General features: G+C 34.8%; 1 protein-coding gene and 1 long non-coding RNA gene across 11 annotated transcripts in view; one reads left to right on the forward strand and one right to left on the reverse strand.

Moving 5' to 3' along the window:
* The window catches only part of LOC114942826 (cyclic nucleotide-gated channel alpha-3), a 171219-nt gene that overhangs the window by 150504 nt on the left and 5770 nt on the right, over nt 1-14945 (forward strand). For 7 of the 10 annotated variants that reach the window (XM_085482040.1, XM_085482042.1, XM_085482044.1 and 4 more), the window contains exons 11-13: nt 2089-2241; nt 4722-4871; nt 10465-10632. In XM_085482040.1, coding sequence (XP_085338166.1) covers nt 2089-2241; nt 4722-4871; nt 10465-10632 — 471 coding nt within the window. The remainder of the gene's footprint in view (nt 1-2088; nt 2242-4721; nt 4872-10464; nt 10633-14945) is intronic. The other 3 variants (XM_085482038.1, XM_085482037.1, XM_085482041.1) reach the window with 3 other exon arrangements.
* LOC146723425 (uncharacterized) overlaps nt 1328-14945 on the reverse strand; it is a 33535-nt gene continuing 19917 nt past the window's right edge. The window contains exons 2-3 of the long non-coding RNA XR_014924564.1: nt 1575-1692; nt 1328-1469 (exon numbers count right to left, since the gene is read on the reverse strand). This is a non-coding gene — a long non-coding RNA (uncharacterized LOC146723425). The remainder of the gene's footprint in view (nt 1470-1574; nt 1693-14945) is intronic.

Below are 14945 nucleotides of genomic sequence, written 5' to 3' on the forward strand. Positions count from 1 at the left end.
GCGGCGCAATAAACCCGCCATAAGACGCAAGTTGTAAAGTCTCCAAGTGTAATGCACGGCGTATAACAGAGAGTAGGAAAATTGAATATTAGTATGAGATGAAAAATTGTAGGCTATTATGGCGCGAAGATACTCTCAAAATATATGTCGTTTGAGAGAGAGAAAGAGAAATGCAGCTGAAAACGCGACCGATAACGACTCGAAAAATAATATCGGAAACTAATAACGTCGAATATCTCCATATAATATCGACATTTCTTAGCGAACAACCAAACTGAAATTCTTATTTGATCATTTCAAATTATGTTTTTTTCAAAAAGTTTTCAAGTTCTCTCGACAACGTAACGTAATGATAATCGATTTCTATTTCGGCAATAATTGCTGGCTATGTAATTTTATCGGAGCAGCCTATAGCAGCACACACATGACAAAACAGGCGATACGTACATTTTTGCGCGACGATAATAATCGGATTACGTCGACGCAGAGACGAGCAATTAGGCTACATTATGCGTTAATAACGAAGTATTATCGATCGCTCTGTATAACTTACGCGAGCAAAAAATGCCCGCATACTCTGGGACTTACTTAACAATACGTCGTGCTTGCGTAATCACAATTAGCGCTAATTTGCAAAACTTAGCATTAATTCCGTAGCTACAATAACGACAGAAACAAGCGTGCGCACTTGTGTATGGTCGACGTGCCTCTAGGTCAACTACCAATTTCCATGGCACATGTTGTTACTAATTATATCAACAACAATGGTAGCAATACTAAACTTCACATGTGTTAATCAAAGATTCATGCGATAAATAACACTCCATAATTATATTTGACAGGTCAATATTAATTTTACTTTATGTTGTCATTAGCCTCCACGAGAGTGTATAATTATTAATAACTTAATTATTACAATACTTACTACAATAGGCAGTTAATCAGAGATATTCACTTATTAATTGCATTTTCAGTGAAGAACATATTTGTACCGTGATACAGGATTTTAATCACAAGAGCTGAGTTGGTTTTGATTTAAAATAATTAAGTTTCAAAACGAGAAATAATTATATATATTGTAATTTACAGTAATAAGGACTTTCGCAAAATTTGTGCACATTATATACATATATCTTGAAAAGATAATGTAGATATAAAAATCAGAGAAATTTCGGTTCTGTAATGAAAATTGGTCTCTATAAATTATTATAAATTCTCGTATAATACATATATTTAAAAATTATAATTGTATAGCGTTTTATAATGAATTTATTACGTTTATAACAGCATTTTCTTTGATACAATTTTCGATAATTTCGATCTGATAATAAATATTATTTACATAAATCTACAAAATGTTCTATAACAAGATAATTTCAACAATATTATTGACATAGGTGTATTGAAGTCAATATATTTTCCGAATGCCCGAGATAAAATCTTGGCAAATGGCTTCATGCTTCACGGCTCTGTAAACAATTTATGACGATTCGACATCTTTACTATCCATTATATATCTATTGAAAAACATTTTCTTTTTCTGCAACGAGTGTGCGAGATTGCAAAATGTGTACCTTCTAATTGCGGCAAGCTTTTTTGGATCTTCATATCTTGCAAATGATAAGTTCAACGAAGTGTCTCCGGCTAATGAGACTCTGCCTTTAAAAAAAAGAACACGTACACCTCTGCTCGCTGGAACAGTTTTACGTATCGCTTAAAAACTTTAGGTTAAAGTTCTCGTGCAACATAGCGCGACGAAAACAATCTTTTAACGCTTTGCAACTTTCGCTGGTATTTATACGAGTCTACAAATTGTTCCGCGCAAAAAATTTTATTATCGAGAAAGAAAATTTCAAAATTATATTAAATTAAGAAAAATAAGAAAAAAATATAAAAATAATAAATTAAAAATAAATACTTTATATTATATTCTATGCATATAAATTGTATTCTCTGCGCGTTAAAAATGTAAAAAATTATTCTCTCGTTCTCCCCTATATTTTTAACTCATAAATTAAAGTCTCGAACACTTTTTTCCTCGTAAAAGTGTTTGCGTTATATAATTCGCATCCCCTTCGCGTGTTGCAGATAAGCTGAAGGCAGAAATCGCGATAAACGTGCACCTGGACACGCTGAGGAGGGTCGAGATCTTCCAGAACACGGAGGCTGGTTTCCTGTGCGAGCTGGTGCTGCGACTACGGCCCGTTCTCTTCTCACCCGGCGACTACATCTGCCGCAAAGGTAAGATTCCGGGTCATAGTTCTTTCGAGAGGAGGCTCCTCCACCTTCCTCTCGAAAGAGGAAGAGCACTTGTGGGTGGTGTAGGTCAAATGTTTTATGCAAACTCTTCTTATACTCTACTTTAGCGTGGAAGAGAATTAACACCATAAGTTAGAATTTAAATAAAAAATGCACGTAAGTTAGAGCAACGCGTCGCAACCTCGTCCATCCCTTCCCGTTTATGGCCCCTCGAGGATACGAACCCTAGACATTTTGTGGTCTTCTTATTCCTACCCTCGCGCTCGGTCTCTCCCTTTGAATTCAATGTGCTCTGCTTATGGAATGTAATGTTAGAAGGACGCCAAACGATGTACTATGGGCGTGAAAAATGATCCTTCGTTCTCTCTTTCTCTCTCGCTTTTTCCGTCTATGTCGTCCTTGTCACTAATAGCGTAAGCGGAGACTCGCCAAGGGTAGGTGAATATTTTTACTTTATGACCAAAAAAGTGACTACCGCCGCTCAGTCATCAATACGAAGGAAAGAAACACGAATCTGCGTAACTACTGCTTATGGTTTAGTGTCGCATAGAGGATCAGTTCGTAAATAATGTGGACCAATACCGTACCAAGTATAGTCTTTCAACGCTCCCTCGGAATTGTATTTCTTTTAAACACAACAGAATTTAATATACTGTGTTACAAAATCGCGCTCTTCTATCAATTTATGTTTCCATTCGTCATAATCATATAAAAGAGTGTTTCCTTTTTATTTAATTTAGATCCTCTAATGTTACGAAATATGAGAGATATTATTCTTTTGATTTATATTTGTCTTGTAGAGAACGCGATTCACGTGATTATTTTTAAATGGTATTTATGTGCTAGAGTCATTTTTCTGATACCAAGAAATCTGCTTGGAACAGAATTCGTTTCGAAGAATACGACTTGCCCATATATATATCTCTGAATATTTCATAACCCATAAAATAAAAACACTAGATCGCGCATAAATAAAAGCGAAATATTGATTGACATTTTCCTTGTTTAATATTCATTCTCGAAGCGTAAGCAGTCGCGCGAATAATTTCCGTTTGCTAACGGCACGAAAAATATCGAGGACCGAATTAATTTTTTTGTTCATTTCCTACGACAAAAATTTTTTATCGTTAACAAAACGATCGTCGCACGATCCGTGAATGCAAAAAAAATTATTCCTCCCAATGAGCACGTCTCCTCTCTTTTGATAGGTGATTTCGCTCGTCGCGCGATCATGTCGGAATTATGACGTACCGTTACTACTTGTCTGACTACTGACGGCGCATCTCTTTCTTTCTCTCTCTCTCTCTATCTTTGCATCGCAAGCGTTGAATTTTTATTAAGTCGATTTCTCTCTCTAATATTGGATTAATTTTTTATTTTATTTTATTAAATATAATATATATAGATATTAATTATATTATATAAATATTAATATATATATATATATATATATATATATATAATATATTTAATTAAATAAAATAAAAAATTAATCCAATATTAGAGAGAGAAATCGACTTAATAAAAATTCAACGCTTGCGACGCAAAGATAGAGAGAAAGAAAGAAAGAGATGCGTCGTCAGTAGTCAGACAAGTAGTAACGGTACGTCATAATTCCGACATGATCGCGCGACGAGCGAAATCACCCATCAAAGGAGAGGAGACGTGCTCATTAAGAGGAATAATTTTTTTTGCATTCACGGATCGTGCGACGGTCGTTTTGTTAACGATAAAAAATTTTTGTCGTAGGAAGTGAACAAAAAAATTTATTCGGTCTTCGATATTTTTCGTGCCGTTATATATATATATATATATATATATATATAATAAATTATATATACCTTTTCCGTGCCGTTATATATATATATATATATATATATATATATATATATATATATAATAAATTATATATATCTAATAATTATTTTTTATTATTTTCCTCTTTTTATTCTGAGCAAATAGAAAAAGACAATGGTTGGATGATGCGCATATGCTGAAGTCTTAATAAACTCTTGCTATATTATTCTACTTTTTTCTTATTGTTCCTGTACCAAGAGATATGTCGCGGTTACAGTGGCGGCAATCGTATCAGCGGAGTAATACGAGCATTATTATTATATAATAGACAGACACGCCAGCTCTTGTTGTATACCTCCAAGTACATCGATGGTTGCTCCGACCAATGAGACACTGAAGGCTGTTTATTTTTATAGATTCATAAAAAAAATATTACATGAATAAAAAGTTGGATACCTTGCCAAGTATGCTCACAAAACTTTTTCTTCTTTAAAATGAAGAAAATAAAATATTTTGTTTTTATATATATTAATACCAGTTAATTATTATTTCAAGAAATACTGAAATATGTACAAATGTCTGGATTAAATTGAACGCAAAAAAATAAGAAGGGACCAAAGGAATAATTAATATTTTGATTGGATGTGATTTTCGCGTGATTGCAGGTGAGGTGGGAAAGGAGATGTACATAGTGAATAGGGGCCGACTGCAGGTGGTGGCCGACAACGGGAAGACGGTGCTCGCCACCCTTAAGGCGGGTTCCTACTTCGGGGAGATCAGCATTCTCAATATGGGGACCGCAGGTAAAGAGTGCGGTAAATATTCCAAACGGACCAGGGGCCCGTGAGCTGTCCCCCTTCGTTTTTCACGATCACGTTTTCACGTTTCACGTTCTTACCACTCTGTGAGAGGGCAAGCCGTCGAGCCGGTATGAGCCGATCTAAAAACGATCTCTCTAGCAATTTTTCACTATCTCTCTTTTTCTCGCAGACTCGTCCCACTTGTCGATCTTCACCTTCTAATCGCGATTGACGTTCACGCAACGACAGCCGCACGATATAGGTCTTGCACAATTTAAAAAAGAAAAAATATATATTATATATATTTTATTAAATCATATAAAAATATATATATTATATATATAGTAATTTACAATAAAGATGTTGATTCTTGACGTATACACACTGAAAAAAATGACTAAATTAATAAAAATAAATATTTATTTCAATACTGTCTAATAAATCACATATTTAGAACAAATAAATATTTATTTGTTTTGAAAAAGATTTTTTTATACCAAATAAATATTTTTCACATCGAATCAATATTATTACTTTCAAATAATTGATTTATTTGGCGCAGTATTGAAATAAATATTTATTCAATTTCAATAAATTTTTTTAGTTGGAAAAAAAATAGACAAGATTTAAGAAAAATTTTAAATGGGATTTTAAAAAATTAACAGAGATTCGATAAGTAAAAATGATTTAAAAAAATACTTGAAATAGATTTCTTTAATAAACTATATGTTGATGTATGTATATCTTGCGTATGTACCTTGTTGTTCATTAATATAGAACAATGTATCTCTCGTTATCTGCAGAAATTTCGATATATTATAGTATTAATTTTTATGGCTTTTCCTATAACTATTTGTTTTTGAAAGAAAATGCGCGGGATAAATATTGCATTATAAGGAATTTTATTTTAAAATTTCGACATAAATATTTTCAAAATCAAACGTAATCTTTAAAATTAAAGTTTACGTATCGGTACTAAATAAATTACCGGATATAATTAATCGAGTTATATTTTATTTATTTATAGGGGCATAATAATATTTTCTCGTGAAAAGAGAGGAACTTTCTCTAGTTTAATTGTGATTGACGTTACATTATCTACCACGAACGATTTTTCTGCTCGTACGCGATACTTTCCCATTATCGCCGGCTCTGTCGCAGAATATATAGGATACTAAATTTACGGTAAATTTAGTGTGAAATCTAGTTATTGAATCGGGTTTTACCTCCTTTAACACATACATTATTCAAGTGTAAAATGGGGATCGAATAATCGCTTTTTAAATACAAAAAAAAAAGAAACCACAGAATTGTTTCTTTTTCTAGCAAAGATATATATAAGTAGATTCGCAAACTATATATGTATCAAGAAAAAATGAGTTTTATTTAGCGTTTCACCATTGTGATATGTACAATAGTAATTTTATATCAAATGACTGGATAACAGAGTGTGGACTAATCCAAACTCATAATAATTATTCGTCGCGCGCATGTTGGCAAGGAAGAGAGAATCAAGGGAGAAAAATATTTGTTTTCCACTTTTGTTTATTCCCTAGCACTATTTAATGGGCGTGATAGAAAAACCGACTCCCAAAGCATCGTCCCAATCACTTGTGCATCTTCCGGGAGTTTGTCCCTGACGAGAGTGAAAAGAGGATTGGCAATGCAAAGTATCGCTCCAATTTCTCTGTATCGACAATCCTATTGCCTCTGTCTATCAGGATGAAGCCGTCGGCACGTGCACGTCGTCGTGCGGGATCGATAGCAGGTCTCGTTGTTGTTTTCGAGGACCCGATATTCTCTCTCTCTTTTCCTCCTTTTCATCTTTCTCCTTTTGTCTTTTTCTCGAACGATGACTCCCGAAATGAAAAAAAAAATAAACCATCAATGTGTGTAAAAAGAGTCGCCTCGGAAACGACACAAACTTTATATTCTTCTATCAGAACTCCTTCCAGAAAATTCTTTTTCCAGGAGCGAACGTTACGTTTGCCGTGAAGAAACTTTGAATTAATAAGAGAATCGCACTTTAGCCCCATCTGAATGATCTTAATCTATTTTAAATTGAATTCCCTTCTCGTAGATTTTCTGAGCGCGCGATCTTCGCGTTGTTATTAAATTAGAAAAAAGTTTAATTCTTTGTATTTTTTTCTTCTGATAGTTGATAAAGCATTTTCCTTATTATTTATATGCCAGCGGCTGTCTTGCTTTTTCGGTAAACACAAGTTTCGATTACTCGGTTTCTGCAAAAAATGTATCTGCAAAAAATGGGGCAATATTAGCAAAAGTATAAAAAAGTTTTCCATACACTGTCACTTGTAGATAACAAGATATATCCATCGCGTTCCGAGGATATATTTTCGGATTCTGCAGGCGTTTTCAACCACGTTACAACATATCAATCGCATTTGAATCTCGCTCATGCTTGCCCCGAACCAAGTTTTTATAACGCTCTGCTTATCCAGCAAACAGTAACGTTAATTGAATTACGCAAACACATATAGAAGCGGCGGAATAGTCGTTGCGAGATCGTCAACGCATCTCGAACAAGGCCCGTGACACGTATTGCCCTTTAGTCTCCACCCTTCAATCTTTCTCACGGCTACTCTATACTTCATTTTATTTTTTTTTTATTTTTATTTTTACGAGATCGACCGGAACGACCAAATTATGACATGTGCTACAAAATATCGAATTGTGTTTTTTTTTTCTTTCTTACGACGCGATTATAGTGAATTTTTAGTGACGCCTTTGTAGGTACAGAAAAAAAATAAAAGACTAAAAAAATAAAAGATCGTTCGATAACACGTCGGAGAGTTATTTGTTAACTCTTTTATTTTTTTTTTTTTTATTCGGAAATATACAGACTGATGTGATCGAACAAAAGAACGGACGAGGAGAGTTAGCTTCTTGCGAGGCGTACCGGTCGATAAAATTTTGATGAAAAACATATATATATATATATTTTAGCCACTTGTGTGCACGCGCGCGCGCGCTCACATACACGTACACACATAATTTCTATTTCGCTTTCTAGTAGTTCTATTATATTAGAAGAAATGGCTTAAAACTCTCTGGATCAATTCACAGATTTTTAGTCGCGCCCTTTCAGCATCATGTCTTTGATTCTCACAATCGGTGCTGCCACGTCACGCTGGGATTGTCACACGTTTTATTCTCTACCATTTGCATATTTATTAATTGTTACGTATCTATAATAATTGAAGAATGGCATTTGTAAAAAAAAAGACAGCACAAGCTCGTTTGCTTATAAATCAGTAGCGCCAAGATATTTATTTATGGCTAATACCATATATTATGGGTTATTAATAGCTTTTATGTAGATGGGTTTCGATCGCCCATCGAAAATTATCATTGCGCGATCGACCATCATTTACAAATGCTTTCTACGAGCGTTTCCACTCTCATGCGATATTACCACATTACTATTCATTGCACTGTTCATATATCTTTCTCACAGTTTGTTACCATCATTTTACCTGACTTAGGCTACTATTGATGATTGTAATTTACTGCTGTGATGCGTGCTGATTTCTCTCATTCGGATGTATTAACCTGCATTCGGATTATCCGCCAATTATCACATATATTTATATATATATATATATATATACCTATATATATATACATATACGCATACAATTTGATCATAGTAGTTTCTGGCATCCTTTGTCTTTTTAGTTAACTTGTGAAATATCAAATAACTTTGGTTACCTCTCTATCTCTCCATGAAGAAAGATAATCCATTTTGCCATTTTATCTTTATTATTTAATTAGACATATAAAAAAATTAGAAAGTATTTAAGTACAAAAAAAGCAAAATAGATTGTCTCTCTTCAACAGTATATATTCACTATCAAGTATTGATATATACGTTATATTGTCTATTGCAACCTATTAACATTATGTATAACAAGTCTGCAATGCATCTTGCGATGCAAATTGATAAGAGTTCACTATTGAAAAAAACCTACAGCAAACATCTCGACATACATTTATTATTAAAATATACGATGTATCGCGATAAATGAGATATAACACGTCGTCAAAAAGCTTACAGATACTTACACATTTTTTCATGAAAATATATTCGCCAAAATTCGTTCAAAATATTCTGTATAAAAAAAATTATCGATTAACATCAAACGCAATAAGCGTACAATAAAAATTAGCAAAAAAATAATTTAATATAAGTTTTAAAATTTTGAGAAAGTAAAATTGTAAAATAAAGTACTATTTATATTTTCAGATTCGAAAATATATGTCGGACTCGCAAAGAAAAAAAAAAAGAGTTGCGTCTCAAATAAGTAATTCAAATACTTGAGAAATGCGGCAGCAAAATTGGCATTTCCTTAATATTTTTTGTACAATTAACGATTCTAAGCGTGTTCCGGCATGTTGGAAACCGAAAGCGGTTGAAACGGGCTTCGTTACAGTTCGAGACGCGAAAACTTTCTGAATAATATATGACACAAGTTGTGGGAGCTATTTATAATTCCCTCCGTGATAGAGAGAAACGCATGCCGCATACTATAATTACTGTAAAGGTATAATACAATACACCCATACACACCCACATAATACACACACATAAATACGAAAGCATAATTTTCAATCAACGGTAGAGCTCCCCGTCGTCTTAGCTTAATTATTACAATTTGTATTACGACTCAGGTGCATTCGCAGCATACTAATGAAGCGAGACTTCCAAACGAAACATTTATCTAACGGTTAAATCTTCCTTCCTAAATATATATAAAGTTTATCCGGCTTGTGAGTTACTGCCGCGTTTTGGACGTCTGTCTGGAGCAATTGCATCGCTCTCTTCGTTCATTATGCGTCCTTTTATAAAGCGCTGATGCACAAAATATCATTGACACCAATTAAAATTGCAAATAATGGCTCGGCTGCGCCACTATCACATTGGGCAAACTATTTTATACACTGAAAAAATAATTTATTAAATTCGAATAAATAAGTATGTATTTCAATACTGCTTAATAAATCATTTATTTATGAAACCAATAATATTGATTTGATGTGAAAAATAGGTATGTATTTGTTTCGAATAAATGATTTATTTAAGCAGTATTGCAATAAATATTTATTAATATAATAATTTTGTCAGTGTATTAACGTATAATTTGAGCTTTTCTCCGCTAAGAGAAAAACTACCAGCTGCATTCGATTCCGCGAAAAATCGCGAAAAAAAGCAACCGAAGATACAGTAAGCCGCGCAACGATTAATTCGTATCTGCCATTATCACCCATCAATTTATCAGCGGGAAACAAACGATCGGCCGATTAAATCGCCTCTGTTAACAAGTCGGAAAAACGATCTAAGCCGATTGACATGGATTTATCGAGGCTAAACGCGGCCTTTATAGGATGTAGAACGATATGTAACAAAGAAATCCTTAAATGAAACAAAGTTTAAACGTATCGGGACTTCCCTCGCGTATTTCTGGGTCGATCGAACATTCGATCGAATCTGCTGTAAAAATGCGGCGAACAAAATCTCGATCGACGCGCGGTTACGTAAGAAAGCTTGATGCATCCCGATAACCAATAAATGGCTACATCGACGCAGGTAACCGGCGAACAGCCAGCGTGCGCTCGGTCGGCTACTCGGACCTCTTCGTCCTCAGCAAGAAGGATATGTGGGACGTGCTCAAGGAGTATCCGGCAGCCAGGGTACGTCTAGAAGCCATCGCTGTCAAGAGGCTGGAGAAGTACAAGAGAGCCCCTCTGGAGAAAGGTGAGTCGAACCTGTCTCGTCTCTGCGCGTCGCGCGCATCAAGTATATACAAACAGCTATCGTATTTCTCTTTAACGGGGAAGGTCGATAAGGCCATCTTTTATAACGTCGGGTTGAAACAACTTTCGACATTATTATGTAAAGAAAATTAAAAAAACCTTTTGAAACAAGATTCGCCTTTTCCTGTGATAAGAGTGATCGATACAACACTGTTCAACAAACAAATTCACTGGAACGAGACTAGTTTTTTTTATAGTTAATTTCTCAAAATTGTGACGTGATGGAAAAATTTGGAAACCGTATTAAACAGCCAAAAAACTACAAGAAAAGACTAGTCTCGTTCCGGTTATTTTTTTTTGTTGAACAGCGTAATTGAAAAAAGGCATAGAACGCAAAATTTCTTGGCGTCAAATTTAAAATTAGCTGATTAGGACGTTGTTCCAACTCTTGAAATCTGCATCGCTTGCTTGAGAAATATTCGAGAAAGTTAGAAACGCCTTCTTTTATAATTCTGCTTATTACTTTTACATCTTATTGTTAGATATAGGAGTGAATGAAAGATTGTTCGTGCAAATTAAGTCGGTATCTGGAAGACGTATCGCGTCTCGGAAATACGCTGAAAACTCCTTTTCAATTCGCTTGTCGTCGGAGTCACGCGAAACAGATTCGAATTCGACAGCAAAACGTGTCGCTCTTCGCGGACCTGCTTAAAGGCCGCGACAGAAACACTACGGATGCCTGAAACTTTCCTCGTTATCGTCGTTAAAATAGCTAGACGCGGAAGTTTACGTGCCTTCGGCACAAGGCAAGTTCTTCAAGGCGCGGATGCTATTCGAAGAACTTTGAACCGGGGACCAAAAGCGGAGGGATTCTATCAAGATACACTCTCGACACTGGCACGGTGCATTAACGAATTAACCGACGCGGAACACTTGATTGTAGTTTCGGGCGTGTATAATGATAGTTGTTAAAGATGTGTCTTTGAAGCGGATACGTTGTAGCCTTACATTTTCGAGTAACGTTTCAAGGTAGCTGAACTGTAAAGACGTCCTTGTAGATCTGACTTGTTAGCTCGACGCTATCGTCGATATATAAGGAACCAACTTATATCCTGAAAAGAAACGTTCTACTTTGTGATCAAATTTTACTTCAATTAAATTTCTCATTTGCGAAAGTAATCGATCCTTAAAAAATATGATTTTTAATCTGTCGTGTGTTTCGAGATAAAAACAGAATCATGGTTTATAACGAACTTTCTTCACGATCCTTTTATCTTTTGATTAAGTTTTACTCGAGTTTTATTCATAAGAGGTTGAATTAACTCTTTATTAACTTATCCGGTCAAGATTAATTTTCTCTCATCTTTCCCTCTGCGAACTGTAATTTTTATATTATAAAATATCACGCTAAAGATTAATGAAAGGACAGTTTTTTTTTATCTTCTTTCTTCCATCTCTTTTGAGTTTTGTGACAACTGTGATAAAATACATACACGCGCCTAAAAGAGATCATATATATATATGTATATATGTACACTATGAGTTGACTGCCTCGAGGGTTAAACGCTATCAACGTCTCTCTTTCTCATCGCTCGCCTTTTATTTTCAAAAAAACCGTCGTTCAAAACATTATTTTCGACCTCAATTTTTGCTGAAAAATTGTTCGCGGTACTTTTAACCCTTCTCCTTTTTCGTTTTCTTTTTCTTCCGCAAACGCAACGATTATATAACATAAGTGAAACGTCATGTATGAAAAGTCGTTTTTTGATGGTTTTCCTCTTCTTTCAGAATGTTTTTCGAAAAATAAATGGGACATTTGGTATATCAACGGTGGAAAAATAAAATTTCGTCACGTGATGTCCTCGCGCGAAGAGATGTGTCAATACAATTCATTTTTAACTCTTTCCATCTCGTCCCCGTATTGCCAACAAAGTCCCTCTTAAGAGAGAAGAAATAAAATTTTAAATTTAACTTGAAATTGATTAAATGCATTAAAATGATTAAAATTGCTCGAATTGTATATGTATTTATTTCCTCGGTATTACTCCAAAATCACGGTTATAAAAAAAAGAAGGTGTCGCAACAACCCCTGTGTCACTTTACATTTTCCACGGAGCGAAAAATAATTTCTTTATTCTTTTTTTCTTAACCCTCCTGTTAGATTAAAAACTCGACCTCACTCAACCATAAAGAGAATAAAATTATATTTTTCTTTCAAAGCTGCGAGAGATAAGCGACTGTATTATGTTTTACCGCAGTTCTCCGTAACGGCATCGTACTCGAAAGTTTGGTGCGTAACACGACGAACTTCGCCAACCTAACACCGCAGGGTGAGCAAAGGGTGGCTGCTTTTGCGCGCGCGCGCGCCATAGTTCCAGATTGATTAATTAAACTCCTTCGACCCTCTCTCTCTCTCTCGTCGCGCGCCTATTACCAACACGCGCTGACGAAAATCTTTTGAGCAAGAGCGCAAGGAAATCGCGTCTTCATCTCGCTGGTCTCTTTGAAGCGCCACCGCGCTACGCGATCGTCGATATTCCCACGTTAATGTCTTTGAAGATTTTCGGTCATTGAACTTCAGTCAAGCGTTTGAAAGATATATTTCAAAGCGCGGAACTTTCAATGGGCACTTAACGCTGTATTCCTCGATATGAAGAAGCACACTTCTTTTCGATCTTAAGACGGGGTTGTAAAATGAAGAACTCTCTCTGCGCCGTTAGTTTTCAAGTACCATTTATTTTCGAAAATAAATCCTTCAGAAGAGCAAAGTATTCGAGATAATGAGGAAGAAACGAAAGTAATAAATTTTAATACGAATAATGAATTTTATTCTCATGTTTTCTGATCGTGCTTTCTTATTTTTTAAAAAATTATTTTCTCTTTTATTTTACTAATTAAAAATTATTATTCAAATTTCAAAAAAAAATTATATGTCTCAAACTTCAAATGATTTTTTAATCTATCTAGAATCTAGAGAAATCGCGCTACCTTGGATTGCACGTACTGCGAGTTCGCCATCTGTTTCATTTGTTCCCTCCATACGTTTCATTTGTCTAATGCCGAAGGCGTGGGTAGATAAACCGAGATGAAAATTAACGCGTAAACGCCACAATGGGCGAATATCTCTCTAGCGCTCTCGATATCTCTCTACCTCGAGGTTTACTCGTTCGCATGCGAATAAATGTTGTCGTGACCTAATTCTTCGCATATGTAAAAGCCGTGAAGAATGAACGGGGTCGGAGGGTACTCAGCGGCGAAAGTCGATGCCGCGAGCTGATGGAGATAAATGGCGGCAAGAGAGTCCCAGCAATTCCTTCCTTCCTTCCGGGCGTCTCGTTGATCCGGAATATACGCGGAAACGACGGTCAGAATATATACCGCGATAGGACGGCGGATCAACTTCGGCCTAAGGCTTAGCGGGTCCGGTCTCTCTTCCCTCGTTTTCTGCTAAAAAATGAGCGGATACACATAGACGTGTCCCGGAACCGTTACACCGTTTCCGTCCACTCATAAATACCAGAAGGCAAAAGCCAAGAAAAATGAAAGAAAATATCCGATATCATCCATTCTTAAATTAAAATAAGATAATTAAGTGGGGAAAAAGAAGCACGCCACGAAAGAAGTGATTGAATGAATTAAAAGATGTATAAATCTAACAATAAAAATCAATCATTATTTTTTATACGCGTCTAAAAAATGTTTTGTTATACAGAGCGTCCCATGGGAAATTGCTGAAACTAATCAGCTGACATTTTTAATGCATGCAGTTATTGAGAAAATAAAAGTTATATTGGAAAGAAGAAAGTCTGTAGTTTATAATGGCTATAAATAAAATGTTTGTATACTAGTTTATTTTATTGATAAAAAGTAATGAAAAAAGTGTTATTAATCACATAAACTAATGATAAATATTTTCAACAATGCCAAATTTAATAGCAGTTATTAAAAAGATCGTCGATAACATTAAAAATGACATGTTAGAAAAAGTTTTCACGAGTTTTCGTAAAAGAACAGAATTTTTTTATACAAATTCAAATGGTGCGCACTTCGAAAATATTTATCATTAGCACTTTTTTCATTACTTTTTTTCAATAAAATAAACTAGTATACATTTTATTCGTATCCATTAAAAATTATAGACTTTCCCTCTTTTCAACACAATTCTGATTAGTTTCAGCAATTTTCTATGGGACACCCCGTATATAATTTTGTATCATATTTTTATATAAAAATAAAATATATTTTCAATGCGCTGTATTTTAGAAGCTATGAAGACGGAGCTGAATAAAATATGTGATATACTTGGAGTATCTC

This window comes from Nylanderia fulva, unplaced genomic scaffold (genome assembly GCF_048542155.1).
Source record: "Nylanderia fulva isolate GAGA-0341 unplaced genomic scaffold, ASM4854215v1 Scaffold2, whole genome shotgun sequence".
NCBI lineage: Eukaryota > Metazoa > Arthropoda > Insecta > Hymenoptera > Formicidae > Nylanderia > Nylanderia fulva.